Below are 22,589 nucleotides of genomic sequence, written 5' to 3' on the forward strand. Positions count from 1 at the left end.
TAGGGGGAATGTCAGAGGGAAGTTGTTTATTTTTAACACCAGAGAATTGTGGATGTGTGGAATGCCCTGCTGGAGTGGTGGTAAAGAAATACTCTTAAGAGACTCTTGGATAGGCACATGGATGATAGAAAAATGGAAGGCTATGGAGGGAAAAGTTAGATTGATTTTAGAACATTACAGACCCTAAAGCCCACAATGTTGTACCGACCTGCTAACTTACTCTATGTTTTAGTACATTCTCTAAAATGCTAGATTTCTAGCAGAATACTTTGGTACTACTTTAAAAGTGGGTATAGCTTTTCTATTTCAGTCATCTTTTGGTCTTTATATACTAGAATATGTGGAATGCAGGTCATAGGAATTTCTATAGAAAACCTAAAAGCCCATTAAAAGAAAAATACACATTTATTCAGCACTTTTCACATCTTACAACATGCTTAACATGCAATTAAATATACTTTTCAACTGTAGTCACTGTTGAGAGATGGGGCAATATAATGGTTTATTTGCACACAGCAAGGTATATATAGTATCAAATCACATGACAATTATTTTTTATATAATGTTGAAGAAAAAATTGAATGGGTTAACTGCTGTTTCTCAAATTAGATCTTTTACATCCACTTGTATAGGGAAGGGGGAGATTTTTTACTGAAGGTGCAGGCAGATTATTCAAAATAATATCTAGATTCTGAGGATTCATTTGTGAGGAAATATTACACAAACTGTTTTATTCTCTGAGATTAAGAAATGCCAATTCATTTCAAAATATTATAGGAAATCGAAGACAGAAGAGAATGCAGCAAAAACAAACTGCTGGGAAACTTGGAGTCAGACCTCCTTGGATGCTGCATGACCCTGACTTCCTCCTGCACTTTTATACTTCCTACATGTTGAAAAGAAAGGAATTACATCAACTGGGTGGAGAGCACAGAACTGTGGGTGTTTATCTAAAAACTAATGCTGGTGTTTTGGAAAAGACTTAGTAATCACTGACATCCAAATAGCAGATAAAATTGGGAATTCCCCAATAAATAATAATTTTAATTACAATTCTAATTTTATACCAAAATTACAACTCAGAATTAGTAAAAAAAAACATCCTGTATGTAGGCCAAAAAAACTTCAATCTTTGTTACCTATTCAATAGTTAGTATTATTTTTTCAAACTTACCAAGATAGTAATATTAGTTAAGGTACAGTATGGTAATCTTTCTCAGTGATATTACATAGGATTTAAATATTTTTATCTATCAGGTTAGAGAGATGACCATCATTACAATATGTCCAAATCCATCTAAAGTCCAAGTTACATCAATCTGATCACTGGATGGTCAAACCAATTGTGCAGAGTAAAATCTACTGCTTTCAACTGAATGAATATGTTAAATAACATAATTAACACTGCCGTATTTCTCCATTTTAAAATATATTCAATTTACAATCTTAAAACTGTTTCATGCAAATTTAGGGTATCTGAGATATTCCACCAATAAAGGAAATGGGGTTCTTTCCTCCAAATACATGCAAATATCCATAAACACAAAAATTCAAGCTTCTGATCTGACAAGAACTGTAGATAACTTACTGTCTGCTATCCAAAAGTTAAGAATGACTGAATTATCTAGCAAGTTGCTCAGCAGATCAATTGTTTCAAATTATAGATAATATGCTACCTTATTGTGCAATTTTGCGGAAAGCAGTCAAACTAAAATTAACAAGCTGAATGCATTATCAGAATCCCCCAACAGTCCCTCCAATAAAAATAGTTAAGGTGAATTCCAATTCATGTCACAAATTCATGTATAAAATTACAAACTGTGCACAGAATAAATTTAAACAGGTTAAAACAAAATATTTTCCATCTAAATCCTCTATTTTATACCTTCTGGCATGATGCTCGGCCACAGAAAATAAATGGAGCATTATAAGACACATATCTTCCAAATGTTAGTCTACCATCTTTTACAAGTGATCAACATATTCCAATATTCTAAAATATTTATTATAAGCTTTTAAAACTTTGGTCTCCCAGAAACATACATTTTGGGAAGAAATGATCTGCTATATTGATTTACTGAAATGCCAACAGTTCATAAGCATCTCTAATGCTATCTATTAGTTACACCACTGATGGAACTTGAACCAAGTGGTCTCTGGTGAGAATGTGGAAGTAGATTCAGCATAACTTTATGACTATACGAAGGCTCCACTGAACTTAACACTATATCTGAAGACATGGGGTGTTCAAAGCGGGTCATCATTTGAATAATCTTCTCACGTGGAACCCGATGTCTGTTCCTCCTGAAATAAAATAAAATTTAGCAATGTATAATTAGAAAATAATATTAAACAACATTTATTACATTTTAAAATCAGTTTAGTTATTGTCCTGGCAAAAGTAGTGAGAAAGATCATTTCATTGACACTGCATTTAAATGATTTCAAACAAAACCCAACAAAAATGAAGTTATGATTTGACAAGCTTCCACTTTTTCTTTATCATTGCTGAAAGAATCTGATGCATTACATTCTTTTTCTCAGCAATATTTTTATTGTTTTTCTAAATCAAGAAAGCACTGGCTGGAAACGTCGACAGTGCTTCTTCCTATAGATGCTGCCTGGCCTGCTGCGTTCCACCAGCATTTTGTGTGTGTTGCTTGAATTTCCAGCATCTGCAGATTTCCTTGTGAAAGCATAGTACAAAGGAGGTTTGTGCAGTACATAACAAATGTACAACTCACATCTATGAAAGTGATGCACCATTAGTACAACCATGCTTTGGTTGCCTCCCTGCCCTGACCTACCCCTCCCAATCCCCATCTCCAAGCCATCATTGTATTAGCAAAAAGGGTTAAACAGAACCTTTGTCCCTACAGAGCTGCATTGGTATAGAGAAGGTGTATTTTCCTAACACATAAACTGTTGTATGTTAACATGTCTAAGTTTGTAGAATTTTACCGGAAAATGCTGAAAGTCAGGGAGTTATGTGCAGAGGAAAGGAAGAAGGCTTGAACCTTTAGTTTGGCTGGGAATTCTGAAAATATTCATGAAAGGGTCCCCACACCTTTTGGAACTTTATGTCCGAATTGAGAGTTGAAAAATGGATCTTCTCAGGTATAGACTGGACATGATGTCCCTAAGCCACTGAGCATGGGTGGGCGGGGATGCATCCTTCCATCTGAGCAAGACTGCGCGCCTGGCCAAAAGAGAGGCAAAAGACTGTATGTGACGTCTGGTCGGACTTAGGTGCGTGTCTCCCTCACCAGGGGTACCGAAAAGAACAATCAAAGGGTTAGGTTCCAGATTGTAATTAAATATTTGGAATAGAGTTTGGAAAACATCTTTCCAGTATTTTTCCAAGCTAGGGCATGTGAATAAGGGAAGCCTCGCCCCTTTTGCATTTGTCGCAGCAGGGATTAACATCTGGATACATGCGAGATAATTTAGTTTTAGACATATGGGCCCTTTGTATGACCTTGAACTGCAACAGGCAGTGGCAGGCGCTGTGAGGATTACATTCCTTGACTTCTCTAGTGCCTTTAACACCATCCAGCCCAAGATCTTAAAGCACAAACTAACGGAGATGGGAGTAGACTCTCACATGGTGGATTGGATAGTGGACTACTTGACAGATAGACCTCAGTATGTGCGGTTGGGAGACTGTAGGTCTGACACAGTGGTCAGCAGCACAGGAGCGCCACAGGGAACCGTACTCTCTCCGGTCCTGTTCACCCTGTACACATCTGACTTCCAATATAACTCGGAGTCCTGCCATGTGCAGAAGTTCGCTGATGACACGGCCATAGTGGGGTGTGTCAGGAATGGACAGGAGGAGGAGTATAGGAAACTGATACAGGACTTTGTGATATGGTGCAACTCAAACTACCTGCGTCTCAATGTCACCAAGACCAAGGAGATGGTGGTGGACTTTAGGAGATCTAGGCCTCATATGGAGCCAGTGATCATTAATGGAGAATGTGTGGAGCAGGTTAAGACCTACAAGTATCTGGGAGTACAGTTGGACGAGAAGCTAGACTGGACTGCCAACACAGATGCCTTGTGCAGGAAGGCACAGAGTCGACTGTACTTCCTTAGAAGGCTGGCGTCATTCAATGTCTGCAGTGAGATGCTGAAGATGTTCTATAGGTCAGTTGTTGAGAGCGCCCTCTTCTTTGTGGTGGCGTGTTGGGGAGGAAGCATTAAGAAGAAGGACGCCTCACGTCTTAATAAGCTGATAAGGAAGGCGGGCTCTGTCGTGGGCAAAGTACTGGAGAGTTTAACATCGGTAGCTGAGCGAAGGGCGCTGAGTAGGCTACGGTCAATTATGGAAAACCCTGAACATCCTCTACATAGCACCATCCAGAGACAGAGAAGCAGTTTCAGTGACAGGTTACTGTCGATGCAATGCTCCTCAGACAGGATGAAGAGGTCAATACTCCCCAATGCCATTAGGCTTTACAATTCAACTGCCAGGACTTAAGAACTTTTTTTTTTAAAAGCTATTATTAATGCTTTTTGAGTTAGTGATTTAGATGCATATCATATTATTACTGAGTTAAGTATTGTATGTAATGAGTTTTTGCTACAACAAGTGTATGGGACATTGGAAAAAATGTTGAATTTCCCCATGGGGATGAATAAAGTATCTATCTATCTATCTATCTATCTAAAGAGGTTGAGTTAACTAACTTGAAAACAGAATCCCATACATCGTCTAATAGTGAAAAATTTAAATCTTGCTCCCAGGCATTTTTAATTTTGTCAAGGGGGGCTCGCCTCAGAACCACTAGCTTGTCACAAATAGTAGATATTAGACACAATGGGTTCATGCAGAGAAACTTATCACCAACGTTTGTGTCGGGTGACGCATTACATTCTTATAAATATTAGGACTGTTTGGACTGTCAGCTCTCCAATCATTACAGACTGTTTCATTATTCTATTGTTTTACTTTTCCAGGCACCAACCATTAGTATTTGTATTAGTGTATTATGTACCAAGTCACATGTACTGAGATACAGCGAAAAACTTTTGATTGCACACCATACAAACAGATCATCTGGGTAGTAAAACAGAAAGCAGAAGTAGGATATAGTGTTACAGATACAGAGAAAGTGCAGGACAGCAAATAAAGTGCAAGAGCCATGGCTTTATAGATTGGAACATCTTTTAACATATGAAGGATCCATTTATGAATCTAGTAACAGTGGGATAGAAGCTATCCTTGAGCCCCAGCTTTATCTTCTGCTCAGTGGCAGAGGAGAGCATGGCAGGAGAGATCCTTGCCTATATTGGTTGCTATCCCAATGCAGCAGGAAGTATAGATGGAGGGAAGACCAGTTCTCATGATTTATTTGGCTACATTCACAACTCTACAATTTCTTGCAGTGCTCTACAGAGCAGTTGCCATAGTACGCTGTAATTGATCTGAATAGGATAATTTCAACGATGAAACTGCAAAAATTGGTGAGAGTCACTGGGGGCATGCCAAATTTCCTTAGCCTTCTGAGGAAATAGAGGCATTGGTGTGCTTTTTGGAAATGCAATATATGAAGCTGGACCAAGACAAATTGTTCACAATATTTACAATGGAGAACTTGAAATTCCCAACAACCGCCACGTCAGCACCATTGATACAGAGGATTGTGTACTCCACCCTACTGATAACTAAAGACAATATTAAAAAGATATGTTTTAAGGTAGTGGTCGCCAACCCATCGATCGCGATCGACTGGTCGATCTTTGAGACTCTCCCAGTAGATCCCGAAAAAAAAGAAAACTAAATACACAAATACTCTTGAGAGATTGTTTCTGGGTTGCGGGGTTTTAGTTCCAATCTTACACAGTGTAATTCAACACGTACAAACAAGCTGGATGAACTCAGCAGGTTGGGCAGCATCCGTTGAAATGAGCAGTCAACCTGCTGAGTTCATCCAGCTTGTTTGTATGTGTTGATTGACCACTGCATCTGCAGTGTACTTTGTGTTTACACAGTGTACTTCTGTGGTCCCCAACCACCGGGCCACGAGGAAACAATATGAGTCAGCTGCACCTTTCCTCATTCCCTGTCAGCCCACTGTTGAACTTGAACCCATGCAAGGTCATCAGTTGCCTAAACGCAGTGACACACTTGCGCCAGGGATCACTGGTTTGCCTCGTGCGTCCAGCGGGAAGTGCTGATGTTACTGGCCTGGAGCGTGGACAGATGGGCGCCGCCTCTAAACCTGTTTACCACACCGAATGTTTGTGGGGAACCCGGTGCTAAAATATTTGCAGATGACCTAATTCGGGCTCAGGGCTTGGTAAGTATCAGAGCAGCTACCGCACTGCGATCTACTGAAACAAATTTTTGTCAGCCGTTAGATCCTACAAGGGGGCTAGGCATGCGTCCTGTCGCACTCCTCGCTCGGTCGGTCAGTCACTCTCTTCGGACTGCAACCGCCGCAGCCCCAGTACGGGGACCTCCGGCCCTGACCTTGTCTTCTCACCCCACCCATGACCAGCCATACCTGGTCAAGGCGTCTGGAGGTGGGCGGGCAGGAGGCTGGAGTTCGGGCCCGGAGGCTGTCTAATGAGGTAATGAAGCACTCAAAACTGATTCAGTACCCCGAGTCCAAACACCCTGCACTTAAAGACAAACGTGTCGAGTTTTTTCAGTGGAAAAAACGTGAGCAGCTCGGGACAGAAGCTAAGTGCCAAGAGCCGCTAGAACTACATTGCAGAATAGACTGGACATAAGAAATCTGCTTTGAGTATCGCTGTATTCCCATTGTGTTTAACACCACCCCCTCCCCCCCACCATTGGCCAGTCCGCAAGAATATTGTCAATATTAAACCTGTCCGCGCTGCAAAAAAGGGTGGGCACACCTGGTGTTTATACATTATTTCTACTTCCGGGTTGCGGGGTTTTACTTCCGGTTTTTCCTGCCCCGGTGAGCATGCGTGTAACTAATCGATCTTGGGGGGGGGGGGGGTCGATCTTGCCTTTGACTATGGCTAAGGTAGGGGATCTTGGGCTTGAAAAGGTTGGTGACCACTATTTTAAGGCATTTGAAAGGCAGATTCTAAAGTATTGTGCTACAGTGCTATGCTGTCATTGAAGACTAGCACGCAAGATATGAGCACTAATTAGAAAGGAGAATGCAATTAGTACCTGAAGTGCTCAGTCTTAATGACTGGATATGCCATTTATTTAATTGTTGCCATGCAAAATGCATCTCATGGCTCCACTGTCTTATTAGTCTAGAAGTCTGACAGACATGGGCGATAGTACAGTTTAAATTGCAAATAATTTGTCATAAACAGGTAATAAGTCATCTTATATCATCAGTGAAGCCAGCATTTATTCCTGAAACTAAATGCCCTTGGAAAGCTGATGGTAAACTGTTGTCTCGTTAATTGCTGTGGTTCTCAAATGTTATTAGGAAAGTTGGGGGGGGTCCAAGGATTTTGACTCAGCAAAATTTAAGGAACAATAATAAATGTTCAGGTTAGGCAGATTTTTTGTTAGTGGCAACAAAGTAGGAGATGTGGGCTTGGCAACAATAATACCAAAGAAATCAAAATGATTAGCTCCTTCTTTGGTCACTACCTCTCTCAAGCTTCTGAATGTTCTGTCACAATGGCTCAAATCTGAATGTTGCCTAGGACTAAATGCATGAAAGGGAGAACTGTTCCATATTCCAATGTATAATGATCATTAGCAAAAATCTGTTATTTTTAACTTTTTGGTTGACAGAGAAATATAAACTAATCAGTGAGATTGTTGGGTCATAACTATTGGCCTGATGAACTCCTCCAGCATGGCCAGAAATAAGATGGATCAAATCAGACACTGAAGAGCCTTAATGAGATCTCATATACATATTTACAAAATATCAAATCTTTCTAATATCCTTTCTGTAAATGTTCAATATAAGCAATTAATTTAAAAAAGTTAAATTAAGTTTATTTCTTACTTTTCCAGCTCCACAACATTAAACTTCCACCAAGTTTCTGGCTCACGAAAACTCATTCTGTACTGTCTCTGCACAGCCTGTGGATGGTAACAGTAAACAATATCAGGAATTAGCATTTCCTGGCTGATTAATTATGTCAATTTTTCAATTCCACATAAACTTATTTTATATGCTCCATTTGTTTGAATGAAGGTGCATGGATACCAGAATTAAAACTTATTAATGCACAAACTAAATGGCAACACAAACTAAAAATATTATCCAAAATACATAAATTCCAAATGATGCTAATTTGTGATTCTGGCTGCAATTCTGTTACAAGATGCGTGCAATACAGTATATCATAATATTTTTAAACTCTTTAGTGAGTTAAATAAAGTAAAATTGTTTTATTTTTCAGAAGTACTAAAAAGATTTTTTCCTAATATCTGGCAAGTGACTACAGTCACTACTTACGAATTGATCTCCGAAGTACACAAACACCTTACCATTTCTGCATATGGCTTCATTTCCCATGCTTGGATATTTGTATTATCTATAATTATGGGTGACCTGCCTTCATCCATACATCTTTTTGCTATTAATAAAAGAGAATATAGATTACATTCAACTTTGTATTATACTTCTTTTATCTGAAAAATGCTGTGTTTCTATTTGTGTACAGCACCAACAATGCTCCAAAACTCTGATTTGTTCATTTCTATCAATTTCTCGCACGATATCTGTCTGTATTTCTGCGCGCTTGCATTTATTACCTCAATGTATAACTCACACACTTACAAATCCCAATTTTGAGGTAAAGTTTGAGGTATTAACATTTATTAATTCAATGCTCATTTGCTGAACTTTCATTTAAAATGATTTTTATATTGATAATGAAACCCACTATTTCATCCAAATATAGTATTCCACCGTACATTGCAAATTAAAATTGAGTTTGATTATAGCCCTATACAAGTTCTTATGAATTTACTGTGATAAATTTCAATTATCACACTTATATATTGAAACAGTTTTCTGGCTCTGTCATGTAGATGCTTCATTCCATCAGTTTTGGCATGCTTATCGTGCATTTGATACTTATTACTTAGCTTTTAAAATCAAATTTTGCTGATGAGATGCTTGACTTGAAATAAGTGACATATGACAATTTCTAAAGTTATGCTATTCATTTATGTATGTTACAGTATGAAGACTGCATCATCCACTAGTTTGTGATGTAATAATATTTCTTCATATAATAGAAATGCAGATCAACATTATAAAGGTTTTTGCTTTGCAAGTTTATAAAGCTAGAACGTTACATTCCAACCTTAATATTAAAGCTGATTTTTTTCTAAACATTTGCAAAGTGTGCACAATTTAATGCATAAACATGCAGACTGCATTGATAATACTCATAGTGATTCAGAGCATTTGGTAGAAGTTGAGAGATGTTACATCAAAATTAAGTAAACAGGAAGAATGCTTCTGAGCTATAGACAGAAATTTTGTTCCATAAAGACATATGCATATGCAACATATTATCTATCATCATATTAAATATATAGGCCTAGAATTTGCTGGAAAAATAATGTTAAAGGTTTAATTTACATGCTTCATTAGCAATTTAATAAACATAATCTGATATTCTCCTACAAGTGCAGAAGTGCCATAGAAAACTGGACAATTCACAAAATTTGGCACTCACTGCCAATTTTCAAGCAAGTTTCAAGTATTGCATTTCTACTATCTATTGAAAGACAACATAATAACTCAGTTAATAACATGACTAGTTTTGAAATGCCACACAGTGTTGAAAGTTCAGAAAGGTAATAACTAAAATTGGAATCTCCTATCTGAAGATGATAATTTGTTTCTAAGTTTTTAAAATGTTTGTTCATAATATTCCTTTAAGTTTCTTTGTAATTTTTGTCCAGTCTTCCTTTATCTAATTTGACTCTACTTCGTTCTGCTTGTTTTTACCATTCTCTTTATGCTTTACTGTTCTTTAATTGGTCATTCACAAATCTTAATGATGCACCATTGATATCAATGAACACCTTTCCAGCAATATCCACTGCAAACTTTTTTTTTGAGTTAACAGATGAGTAAAGGTAGTTAATAGATACTGCATGGCACCAGATGTCCTCCTCCAGCAAATTCTGGCCCACAATTACACAAAACTAGTAAGAGAAAGAGGATATTTCTGTCCTTACTCTTCAATAAGCCACTTTAATTCTATAAATCCCCCAATCAGATTTCTTCAAAGACATCAATATCCATTTCTTGGTTCACTCACCAGAAGGTATAATTGATCAATATAGGAAGGTAGCCGTCCCTCACCAAAGTTATTTTTCCCCGTGAGATGATCCAGCTAACTATCCCCTCAGGGTAATCTTAAATGCAGTTTTTAAAAGCATATTAAAATTCAAATCTGTGAAAATAGAATTCAAATAATCTGGTTTTGTAAATACTGGACTGATGCAGTATTTATAAATTAACTTTGCCAACCAAAATTACTTAGCTCAATTACAGAGGAGAAATAAATTTGTCTTCACACCAGATTGGCTTCACTGAGTAAAGAGATGAAACTCTAACTAAATAGCAGATATTATTGACAGAATTCTCTCACATCAATTATAAAGGGCACATACTTGGAGGAACACATGTTCCACCTTCCTCCAGCCTAATATTTTTTCTCTGGAAAAGAAAATGCAGATGAACCAAGAACGAATAGAGAATTCTGAACTAAAGCAGTAATCATTTTCAAAGCAACAAATCCAAGAGAAATGATTATGAGTATAAAAGGGCTGCTGAACAAGATTTGATGTCCCATTATAAACAATGCTTAGTCTATAATTGCTAACACTCCTGGTGCAAGGTGAAAACAACATGCACCATTGGCCAAATAACCCTCATAGCCAGTTACCATTTGATTTTTAAGTAAAAGAGATACAACACAGAAACAAGACCTTTGACCATTGATGTGACCAACATTTACATTAATCCTATATCGATCCCAATTTTATTCTCTCCACATTCCAATTAATACTTCTCAGACACATACTTACCCTAACACTCAAGGGGAATTTTCATGGCCAATTAATCTCCCAACCTACATGATTGAACCTGGACCCATCATTGCAAAGCAGCAGCTCTACTAGCTGTGCCACTGGGCTGCATTTCTGACTCACTTAACAGAAGGCCAGCGAGTCTGATCAGTAGAGCTTGCCATTTCCTTCTACATCAACCATTTTAGCCTTTTATCCTCTCACTCAGTTCTTTTCTGAGATACAGTAGATTAAACCGTTGTATGATTTCCATATGCCCCTACTCATTCCATCCAAACATTGCAAGGGTAAAATACAAGTGAATGACTCCATAGTGTTGATCATGACAATGAAAATCCTAAACCAACCTGTTTCCCCCCTTAGTTTGACTGCCTCCGTGGAAGTAGATTGATTCCATCTAGATGGAAAAATCTACGGAGGAATAGAAACATAGAAAATAGGTGCAGGAGTAGGTCATTCCACCCTTTGAGCCTGCACCGCCATTCAGTATGATCATGGCTGATCATCCAACTCAGAACCCTGTACCTGCTTTCTCTCCATACCCCCGGATCCCTTTAGCCACAAGGGCCATATCTAACTTCCTCTTAAATATAGCCAATGAACCGGCCTCAACTGTTTCCTGTGGCAGAGAATTCCAGATTCACCACTCTCTGTGTGAAGAAGTTTTTCCTCATCTCGGTCCTAAAAGGCTTCCCCTTTATCCTTAAACTGTGACCCTTTGTTCTGGAATTCCCCAACATCGGAAACAATCTTCCTGCATCTAGCCTGTCCAATCCCTTCAGAATTTTATACGTTTCAATAAGATCCCCCCTCAATCTTCTAAATTCCAGTGAGTATAAGCCTAGTCGATCCTGTCTTTCTTCATATGAAAGTCCTGCCATTCCAGGAATCAATCTGGTGAACCTTCTCTGTACTCCCTCTATGGCAAGAATGTCTTTCCTCAGATTAGGGGACCAAAACTGCACACAATACTCTAGGTACGGTCTCGCCAAGGCCTTGTACAACTGCAGTAGAACCTCCCTGCTCCTGTACTAAAATCCTTTTGCTATGAATGCCAACATACCATTTGCCTTTTTCACTGCATGCTGTACCTGCATGCCCACCTTCAATGACTGGTGTACAATGACACCCAGGTCTCGTTGCACCTCCCCTTTTCCTAATTGGCCACCATTTAGATAATAATCTGTTTTCCTGTTTTTGCAACCAAAGTGGATAACCTCACATTTATCCACATTAAATTGCATCTGCCATGAATTTGCCCACTCACCTAACCTATCCAAGTCACCCTGCATCCTCTTAGCATCCTCCTCACAGCTAACACCGCCGCCCAGCTTCGTGTTATCTGCAAACTTGGAGATGCTGCATTTAATTCCCTCGTCTAAATCATTAATATATATTATAAACAACTGGGGTCCCAGCACTAAGCCTTGCGGTACCTCACTAGTCACTGCCTGCCATTCTCAAAAGGTCCCGTTTACTCCCACTCTTTGCTTCCTGTCTGCCAACCAATTCTCTATCCACATCAATACCATACCCCCAATACCGTGTGCTTTAAGTTTGCACACTAATCTCCTGTGTGGGACCTTGTCAAAAGCCTTTTGAAAATCTAAATATACCACATTCACTGGCTCTCCCCCGTCCACTCTACTAGTTACATCTTCAAAAAATTCTGTAAGATTCGTCAGACATGATTTTCCTTTCACAAATCCATGCTGACTTTGTCCAATGATTTTGCCTCTTTCCAAATGTGCTGTTATCACATCTTTGATAACCGACTCTAGCATTTTCCCCACCACCGATGTCAGACTAACCGGTCTATAATTCCCTGGTTTCTCTCTCCCTCCTTTTTTAAAAAGTGGGGTTACATTAGCCACCCTCCAATCCTCAGGAACTAATCCAGAATCTAAGGAGTTTTGAAAAATTATCACTAATGCATCCACTATTTCTTGGGCTACTTCCTTAAGCACTCTGGGATGCAGACCATCTGGCCTTGGGGATTTATCTGCCTTTAATCCCTTCAAGTTACCTAACACCACTTCCCTACTAACATGTATTTCCCTCAGTTCCTCCATCTCACTAGACCCTCGGTCCCTTACTATTTCCGGAAGATTATTTATGTCCTCCTTAGTGAAGACAGAACCAAAGTAGTTATTCAATTGGTCTGCCATGTCTTTGTTCCCTATGATCAATTCACCTGTTTCTGACTGTAAAGGACCTACTTTGTCTTGACCAATCTTTTTCTTTTCATGTATCTATAAAAGCTTTTACAGTCAGTTTTTATGTTCCCTGCCAGCTTTCTCTCATAGTCTTTTTTCCCTTTCCTAATTAAGCCCTTTGTCCTCCTCTGCTGGTCTCTGAATTTCTCCCAGTCCTCAGGTGTGCCGCTTTTTTTTGCTAATTTATATGTTTCTTCTTTGGACTTGATACTATCCCTGATTTCCCTTGTCAGCCACGGGTGCACTACCTTCCCTGGTTTATTCTTTTGCCAAACTGGGATGAACAATTGTTGTAGTTCATCCATGCGATCTTTAAATGCTTGCCATTGCATATCCACCGTCAACCCTTTAAGTATCATTTGCCAGTCTATCTTAGCTAATTCACGTCTCATACCTTCAAAGTTACCCTTCTTTAAGTTCAGAACCTTTGTTTCTGAATTAACTATGTCACTCTCCATCTTAATGAAGAATTCCACCATATTATGGTCATTCTTACCCAAGGGGCCTCACACGACAAGACTGCTAACTAACCCTTCCTCATTGCTCAATACCCAATCTAGAATGGCCTGACCCTGAATAAGGCATGCACATGCAGAGTGTGAAATCACAAGCTGAAGATCTAATTCTTTGTCAACTACTAAAAACCTAAACTCAGAGCCCAATAATTCATACTAAGAAAATAACAACATATATTTACAGCTTCTGTACAAGCTTGTTAACACCCCTCCCTAAGTCTGATTAAAAGCTATCCAAGTGTTCTTACAAGCAAAGGAATCTTGCATCTTCCTCAAAGTCTGGATACATCTAGTGATTCCACCACCAACTTTATGTATCTTCTCTCTCCAACCTCATTGGAGTACCAGAATATTTCTCTTGAATTAGTAAAGAAACTTGCATGACAAAATTATTAGTAAATAAATGATCCAAAGTGGGAAAAATCTTTCAGTTAGTTTCATCAAGTAATCATCCAGTAATAAATTTCCAAAGATAAAAGAGCAAGATAAATCTAAAATACAATGATTTATACCCCATTGCACAATCTGCTGACAAAATGCTTCAAGTACCATCCAATCTCACTCTCATCTTAGGCTAAATGCAGCAGCTCCAGCATAAAGAGTGAACAGTCATGACACCATTGTAACAGAAAATGAAGCCCAAGATATTTTTGAAAACCTTTTATCATCACATTACATTCCCCATTTCCAAAATTATTTCCATTAAATTAAGGTTTTCAAAATAATATTTTTTTTCATTCAAGATGCCAAACTGAGATAATTTGTCTCCTTAACAGGATGCTGAAGATACCATGAATTATTCCTGCTATCCTGGCCAATGTTTGATATTTCTTAAATAATAGATTATTCATTCATCACTTTGATATTTGCAGAAACTGTCAAATAGATCATCATATCTCCTTTAATTCAAGTGACTAAAATTCTGATATAAAGGGAATACAAGTAGTATAAAAATTCACCTTTCAATCAATGAACATAAAACAGATTGAGAGGGATAATAACATGATGAAATTGAGCATCAACAATGTTAACAATGTGCTTCTGGCTGTTGGTTAACAAATTAGTGTGTACCTAGGTTACAGAGAGAATAAAGAGCAGGAAGATTAGTTCTACCTAACCTCTACAAAGGAAGGACAGTCCACTTACTGTTAAAGGAAATTGTGCTCAGACCAAGAAACCAACCATGTCAAAGATTACAGACAGGCTGAGAAAGTAGAACTCTATCATTATGTTTGCTTCACACACAATGTCATTTGTGATACAAATTAGACCACAAGACAAAGGGAACTAAGCCATGTGGACCATCGAGTCTACTCTGTTATTTGATCATGGCAGATGTACTATTCCTCTCAACCTCATTCTCCTGCCTTCTCGTTGTAACCTTTGATGTAATTACTAATCAAGAACCCTATCAGCCTCTGCTTTAAATATACTCAATGACTTGACCTTCATAGCTGTCTGTGGCAATGAATTCCACAGACTCTGGCTAAAGAAATTCTGCCTCATCTCTGCTATAAGAGGACATTGCTCTATTGTGAAGCTGCAGCCTCTGGTCCTAGACTCTCCCACTATTAGAAACATTCACTCATTCTACGTCTTTCAATCTGCAGCATGTTTCAATAAAATCCCTCTCTTCTAAACTCCAGTGAGCCATCAAATGCTCTTCACATGTTAACCATTTTATTCTCAGATCATTCACTAAAACCTCCTCTAGACCCTCTCTAATGCCAGTTCAAAGTTCAAAGTAAATTTCTGATCAAAGCACATATGTCACCATATACAACCCTGAGATTCATTTTCTTGTGGGCATACTCCATTTTCCAGTGTGCAAAAGACAACAAACTATGCAAATTAAAAAAAGAAATAATAATAATACATAAGTAATAAATATTGAGAACATGAGATGAAGAATCCTTGAGAGTGAGTACAGAAGTTTTAGGAGTATTTCAGTAATGGGGCAAGTGAAATTGAGTGAAGTTATCCCTTTGGTTCAAGAACCTGATGGCTGAGAGGTAATAACTGTTCCTGAACCTGGTGGTGAGAGTCCTGAGTCTCCTGTGCCTTCTTCCTGATGGTAGTAACAAGAAAACGCCATGAACTTGATGGTAGGGGTCCCCAATAGTGATGGCTGCTTTTCCGTGACAACACTCCATGAAGATGTGCTCAATGGTAGGGAGGATTTCACCCTAATCCACTACTTTTTAATAAGATTTTTCATTCAAGTGCATTGGTGCTTTCATCCTTTCTTAGATATGGGGACCAGAATTTCTCACAATATTCCAGATGTGGTTTGACCAATGCCTTAAAAAGTCTCAGCATAACATTCTTGCTTTCATATTCTGGTCCTCTTGAAATGAATACTAACATTGCATTTGACTTGCTTACTATGACTCAAACTGCAAGTTAACCTTTAGGAGATCCTACACTACTACTTTCAAGCCCCTTTGCACCTCTTATTTCTGAATTTACTCCCCGTTTAGAAAATCGGTTACATCTTCATTCCTTCTATCAAAGTGCATGACCATACACTGTTCCTACACTGTATTCCATTCTGCCACTTCTTTGCCCATTCTCCCAATCTGCCTAAATCCTTCTGCAAACTATTTGCTCCACCCATTTCTTTTTCAATATTTTTATTGATTATTTGCATAGACTAATACAAAATACATTATGAAAACAGAAACAAAGTTGAAATGCCTCATGAGTATAGTAAATTAAACATAATATTGAAAAGGTATATTTTATTCTAATCTAAAACAAATCAAAACGCCGTAACAAAAAAAAGAAAAAGAGAAAAAATACAGCTGTATGGTTAAAAGAAAAGAAAAAAAAATCCCGGACATATAATCGTAAATTCAAACACATAATAGCCATCATCATTGCTGAACAAGTCAAAGATTGTAAAAGTAGTTCCAAAAAGGTCCCCATGATGTGAAAAAATCTCATCTAGGTACAGAAATAGAACAGCTAATCTTCTCTAAATTTAAACATGATATAACATCAATCAACCAATGAGCATGAGTTGGCAGAGCGGCATCTTTCCATTTAAGCAACAAAACTCTTCTGGCTAAAAGAGAAATAAAAGCCAAAATATGCAAATCATTCAGCTTAAGAATAAAATCATTTCCTCCAACAAAGCCAAACAAGGCAGTCAGAGGGTTGGGTTTAAAGTTTATTTTAAAAAGCTCCGAGAAAGTTTGTAATACTTCTTTCCAAAATTTATCAAGCCGCGGGCAAGACCAAAACATATGAATTAGAGAGGCCTCCACCTATAGGCTTCACCTATTTTTGAATCACCTCATTTTGTGATGCAAACTTAGTCACAAAACCATCGATTCCATCATTCAGATCATTAAAATTTAATGTTTAAAAATAGCAGACCCAACACCAAACCCTGTGGAACACTGGTAGTGAACCAGAAGAAAAAAATTTCCTTAAATTAGGGTAAACAATTCATCAAAGGGTCCAGATTTAGATTTGCTAACAGGAGTACATGCAAGAACTTCAATGAAAGGGCATTGGAGATGAGACCAAAGTTGAGAAGGACATAATAGTCATGGCTGTTTTCTGATAAGAAGTGCTAATGGCCGATTTGAAATCAGTGAGGACCCTAACAGAATAATAATTAATACCATCATTTTAGATGGGAAACAGACAGGGAAAGTGGGTGACGGGGTTACAATTGAGCACATGAATTAAAACCCAAGAGATTTAGAGGAAATAGGGGAGAGAAAACTTGAACAAAATAAATTATTAACCACCTCCTGTTTCAATCTAAGACTCCCATCTGCTTAAGTAAGACGACTGTCATTGCAATACTTGAAACAATATAATGTTCTTTAACTACTACTGCCCACTGGCTGTGACATTTATCATTTTCACGAGGCTGTTGATGGCATGCATTAATTGCAGCCTCCTAGGCAACCTTGACTCATTGTAATTCACCTACAGCCAAAACAGTCCAAGGCAGATGCCATTTCCTTCGCCCTACACATGTCTGGAGCATCTGGACAATAAATACAGGCAGTCCCCCGGTTAAGTACGAGTTCCATTCCGGAGTCCATCTTTAAGTCGGATTTGTAGGTAAGTCAGAACAAGTACATCTGATATTATTTAGCATCAGTTCGTCAAATGTTTGTCTTAGTATATAGTATATATTTTACCTTTCTATGCATATAAAACACGTAAGAAATGTATGTATTCCAATAATTAAACCACTGCGTTGCTTAGTAATAATTGTAGCTTTCATCAGGGCAGGGCGTTTCACATGCTCCATTATTCTCACTTTATCCGTTATCCTTTAAAATTGTTCCGATCGTTGACCGACTGTAGCTAACACTTTTCCAATGACCGATGGCATCTTAGCTCTTTCCAAATGCTTTATTATTTCCACTTTATTTTCAATCACAATCGCTTCCCGTCAATGGAACAGAAACACTGCGGGCGGCGGGTCCCGAGGTCTGCTGAGTCCTAAGGACCACCACACTGAGACAGGCTAAGTGGGACATGTGGGGGCTGTGTTGGGTTTGGGTATTTGATCCTCCACAATATTCTGCGTGGGTATTTAAACTGGAGGTGGCAGTGTTTTTTTTTTTACGAGGTCGAGTTGCCAGCTCCACATCAACCCGGCACAGATGGTACAGGAGTCACTGGATCGACATCAACCCGGCACGGGAGCAGTTTGTCACTGGATCGAACTCACTGATCTCACTGTGCCACCAGCCAACCGGAACGGGGGGGGGGGGTGTGAATCTTACTAAGTAAAATTTAAGTCAAGTACAAAGTTAAACACTCAACAGTGTCAATGGCAACAACTTAAAATGGCAGACGGTGTCGCGATCCAACTTAAAATGGCGGACGGCGTTCTCCTTCTTTGGTTCGTAAGTACAAGTTGCCCGTAAGTCGGACGTTTGTAACTCGAGGACTACCTGTACACTTACATTGGACTATTGTTTATTGACTATAGTTCCAACTTCAATACTAAAATTCCAAGCAAACTCATCACCAAGCTTCAAGACTTGGGAGTCAATACCTCCCTCTATATTCTGATAGACTCTCGACCACGTTCTCCACTGCTTGAATATATTGATGAAATCGAAGCTTATTATATCTGTTTTTCTAAAAGTTAATCAAAAACAAAGACCTAATATCTGTGCCCAATATAAGGACAATGTACAGACCCAAAATACTATACAGAAGAGAGATGCAGACACTGGAAATCAGGATCACAACAAAATGTTGGAGGAACTCAGTGGGTCAGGCAGCACTTACGAAGGAAAATTGTCAGCAAACTGCTTAGACACTGCTTGACCTGCTGAATTCCTCCAGTATTTTATACCTGTTGACCCAAACTATCAGATGCTTCTCTCTTCACAGGTGCTCCTGTCCATGTACTTCTAGTATTTAACATTTTTATTTCACACTTTCAGTACTGTTCATCATAATACTTAAGCAATACAGAAACCTCTATGCCCAATTTTGCCAGGTTTCCAACATCCTTCCTGTGTGGTTCTTTCCTTCCATAAAAAAAGCCTGTTAATTTTATAGGATGCCACTGCAATGTTAAACAAGATGAGCAAAAACTATGAATTAAACATTGTGTGGAAAGTCAGATATAATTGGTTACTAAATAAGTTCCAAATAAATTATTATGATTTCCAAAGCCAAAAATTAATTAACAAATTAAGTCTGAGCACAAATTATGCACAGTATAAAATGAAACAAAATGGAATTGAATATACACTAAAAAGCTAACAATTTATTAATATCCATGCAGAGTATGGTCAGAACATAAAAGTTTTAGTGGCTCAAGAGGGGGAATGAAAATTCAAAACAATAGATGCTAGAAATCTTAAATAAAATCAGAAATGCTGGAAACACTCAGCAGGTCAGATAGGACCTGTAGGGGAAAAAAAATCTGTGTTAATGTTTGCTGATTGACAATACTTTTGTACATAGTTAAAAGAAAAAGCTTTAAAAATATTATTTTGTTTTGGAAAGAGACAAACAAGTGAGGAACTTCATGGGGAGAGATAATGAATCAAATGAGAAAGGTTGAAATCTATTTCAAGTTAAACAATATAAAATACAAATTTGCAACTCGGTAGAAAGCAATAAATGTGCATATAGTTATTAAAATTTGCATGTCAATCTGTCAAATTACACTGTCTTTATGTTTTTGTCGCTCCAGTGACAAACTGAATCTACTCATCTCCCACAGTAGCTTGCACAATTAAAATCTCAAAACAACTAATTGTTAACTCAAACAGTTCAAATAATAAGTGCATCTTAAAGGGGTCAACAAAAAGGCCATTATTTAACTTGTAAATTAACAATCAAGCATTGTGATGTGTGAAAGCAGGGTCAAAATCTTATTTTTCAATTGCATAGGAAACATCTTAGGATTCAGAAGCAATTAATGTGTAATTATTCAAGATTATGAATTTTAAGATTCATTTTTCCCTTGGTTGAAGGTTAACTGTGAATTCCTAATGCACTGAAAAATATTTGAAACTTTGAATTACCGTTTTCTTTAATGGTCTAATATTCAACTTTTTATTGTGTTAGAAGGAAATGACAGACTGCTACTTCCAGACATACTCTAATCATACACATTTCCTTATTCTAATTGGTATTTCATAAATAAACCATGAAGATTTATCCTTTTAAGTCAGAAATAGTACAGGTATAATTATCACACAGAGTTATCTGATTGTTTTGGACTGAAAAGTGGTACAAATATGACATAGCAGTATCTAGTGATGTTTAAATAAAGCAAGCTATACCTCTATTCTGGTTCCACTCATGAGCTTCCCCAAGGAGATGGGGCTCAAAGCAGTAGCCTCCCTTTAGACAGAAATAATCATCTGTGCTCAAGACCACACCGTTAGGACACTGATCTATCAGCAACCTGTATGAGGAAACATCAAAAAAAATTATATACTGGCAATTTGATTTCTTCCCCAAATATAATTCAAGGGTCTAACAAGCATAGGTAATTTTACATGTTCAGTAGGTACTTAAAATATGGGCTAATTTACTCTAGCATTATGATTTCTTTTTGTCTTTGAAGAGAGGTATGTTAATGTTAACAGTGATAGACAAAATTTCAAAAGCTGGTAATTATTTTCAAAAGCAGAATGATCATTTTTCCATGAAATATTTTGAAAAAGCAAAATATATTTGTCTCAAAATGTAATTTCAATTTGTCCTGATAGGTAGCAACTGATGTGGAGTCACTCAAAATCTGTAATCAATTACATTTTTCTGGATTTCCTCCCCAACTATACATACAACTAAATGTAATATAAAGTATATAACATGCAAATTGAATGAAAAGCTGTATTAAAAAAGATGTTTTTATTGTTTATGGTGATAAATTAATAGTATTAATGCCAACACCAATTACCAACTTCAATTGCTTACCTGGTGCTTTTAGCTTATTCATTCCAACACAAATAACTTTAAATGAATAGACTACCCCTGTCAGAAACAACACCGAATGACTATTCAGCCTCAAAGCATCCCTTTACTTTACCAGTGTGCTATTAACAATAAATCAGGAGACATGAAGATATGAAAGCAACACAGTAATACTATGTTATGAAAATTCCATTTTCCAAAATGTTGAAATAATCAGTTACAACACCACAGATTGATCAAGGAATTTTACAGATCGGAATGTGCTAATTAATTCCAGACCAGAGGCTGAAAATTCAAGTGAAAAGAATTCTATAACATTTTGGTTCTGCAGTTAATAGATAAATCTGGAAATAACAGTTGCAAGAAGAAGTTCGTGAACCCCTTTCAGTTTCCTGGTTTTCTGCATTAATAACTCAATAAAATGTGGTCTGATCTTCATCTAAGTCACAATAATGGACAAACACAGTCTGCTTAAACAAATAACACACTAACTATTGTATTTCTTCCCGTTAATACTGAGTACAATATTTAAACACACACAGTCTAGGTTCAAAAAAGTATGTGAACCTCTGGGGTAATGCCTTCTACAAAAGCTATTTGGATAGGGATGTTCGGGGGGAGGGGTTACGGGGAGGGGGGATGGGTAACACATATTTTCTTTTTCACACACTTTTATTCTGTAACTATTTGAAAACACAATAAAAAAAGTTTTTTAAAAAAAGAAAGATCTATCTATATGCACCTTGCCTTGATCAAAACAATTTTCAGAGCACCTTAGAAGATTTGGAGAGATGCATGAAACTGGAAAAGGCTACAAAAGCATTTCTAAAGACCTGAGTGTTCACCAGTCGACAGTAAGAGAAATTGCCTGCAAATGTTGCTACTGTGGTAAACCATGTATACCTGTGTGGACACGCCCCTCTGCTGACTGCTCTTGTGGCTCCTCCCACAGACCCCTGGATAAAGGCGATTGAGTCACTGCTCCTCCCACAGTCCAGGGCAGTCATCCGGCATGGACGTGGTCCGTTTTGCTGCTAATAAAAGCCTTTCAGTATTTACTCTACTTCCAGTCTTTTGGAGTTATTGATAGTGCATCAGCCACTCTCCCTAGGAGTTGGCACCTTCCAAAGATCACACCAAGAGCACAATGTGCACTGCCGAAGGTCGTGATAAAAACCCCAAAGGTAACAGGAAAAGATCTATAGAAATCTCTAGTACTTGCTAAAGTCTCTGTCATGTCTCCACTATAAGAAAAACACTGAACAAGAATGGTGTTCATGAAAAGACTCCACAGAGGAACCACTACTCTCCAAATACAAAATATTGCTGCATGTCTTAAGTTTGCAAAAGACCACCTGGATGTTCCACAATGTTCTGTGAACTTTTTGGCAGAAATGCACACTGCTATGTTTGGAGGAAAAA

At 37.9% G+C, this 22,589-nt stretch overlaps 1 protein-coding gene across 1 annotated transcript in view; it reads right to left on the bottom strand.

Annotated features, from left to right (window-relative positions):
- Positions 1-386: 386 nt before the first annotated feature.
- The window catches only part of LOC140726896 (NEDD4-binding protein 2-like 2), a 34,279-nt gene continuing 12,076 nt past the window's right edge, over positions 387-22,589 (bottom strand). Inside the window, exons 3-6 of the mRNA XM_073043868.1 lie at positions 20,531-20,655; positions 8,450-8,538; positions 7,962-8,038; positions 387-2,304 (exon numbers count right to left, since the gene is read on the bottom strand). Of these exons, the coding sequence (XP_072899969.1) occupies positions 2,112-2,304; positions 7,962-8,038; positions 8,450-8,538; positions 20,531-20,655 (484 nt within the window). The 3' untranslated portion in view covers positions 387-2,111. The remainder of the gene's footprint in view (positions 2,305-7,961; positions 8,039-8,449; positions 8,539-20,530; positions 20,656-22,589) is intronic.

Source organism: Hemitrygon akajei, chromosome 4 (genome assembly GCF_048418815.1).
Source record: "Hemitrygon akajei chromosome 4, sHemAka1.3, whole genome shotgun sequence".
Lineage (NCBI taxonomy): Eukaryota > Metazoa > Chordata > Chondrichthyes > Myliobatiformes > Dasyatidae > Hemitrygon > Hemitrygon akajei.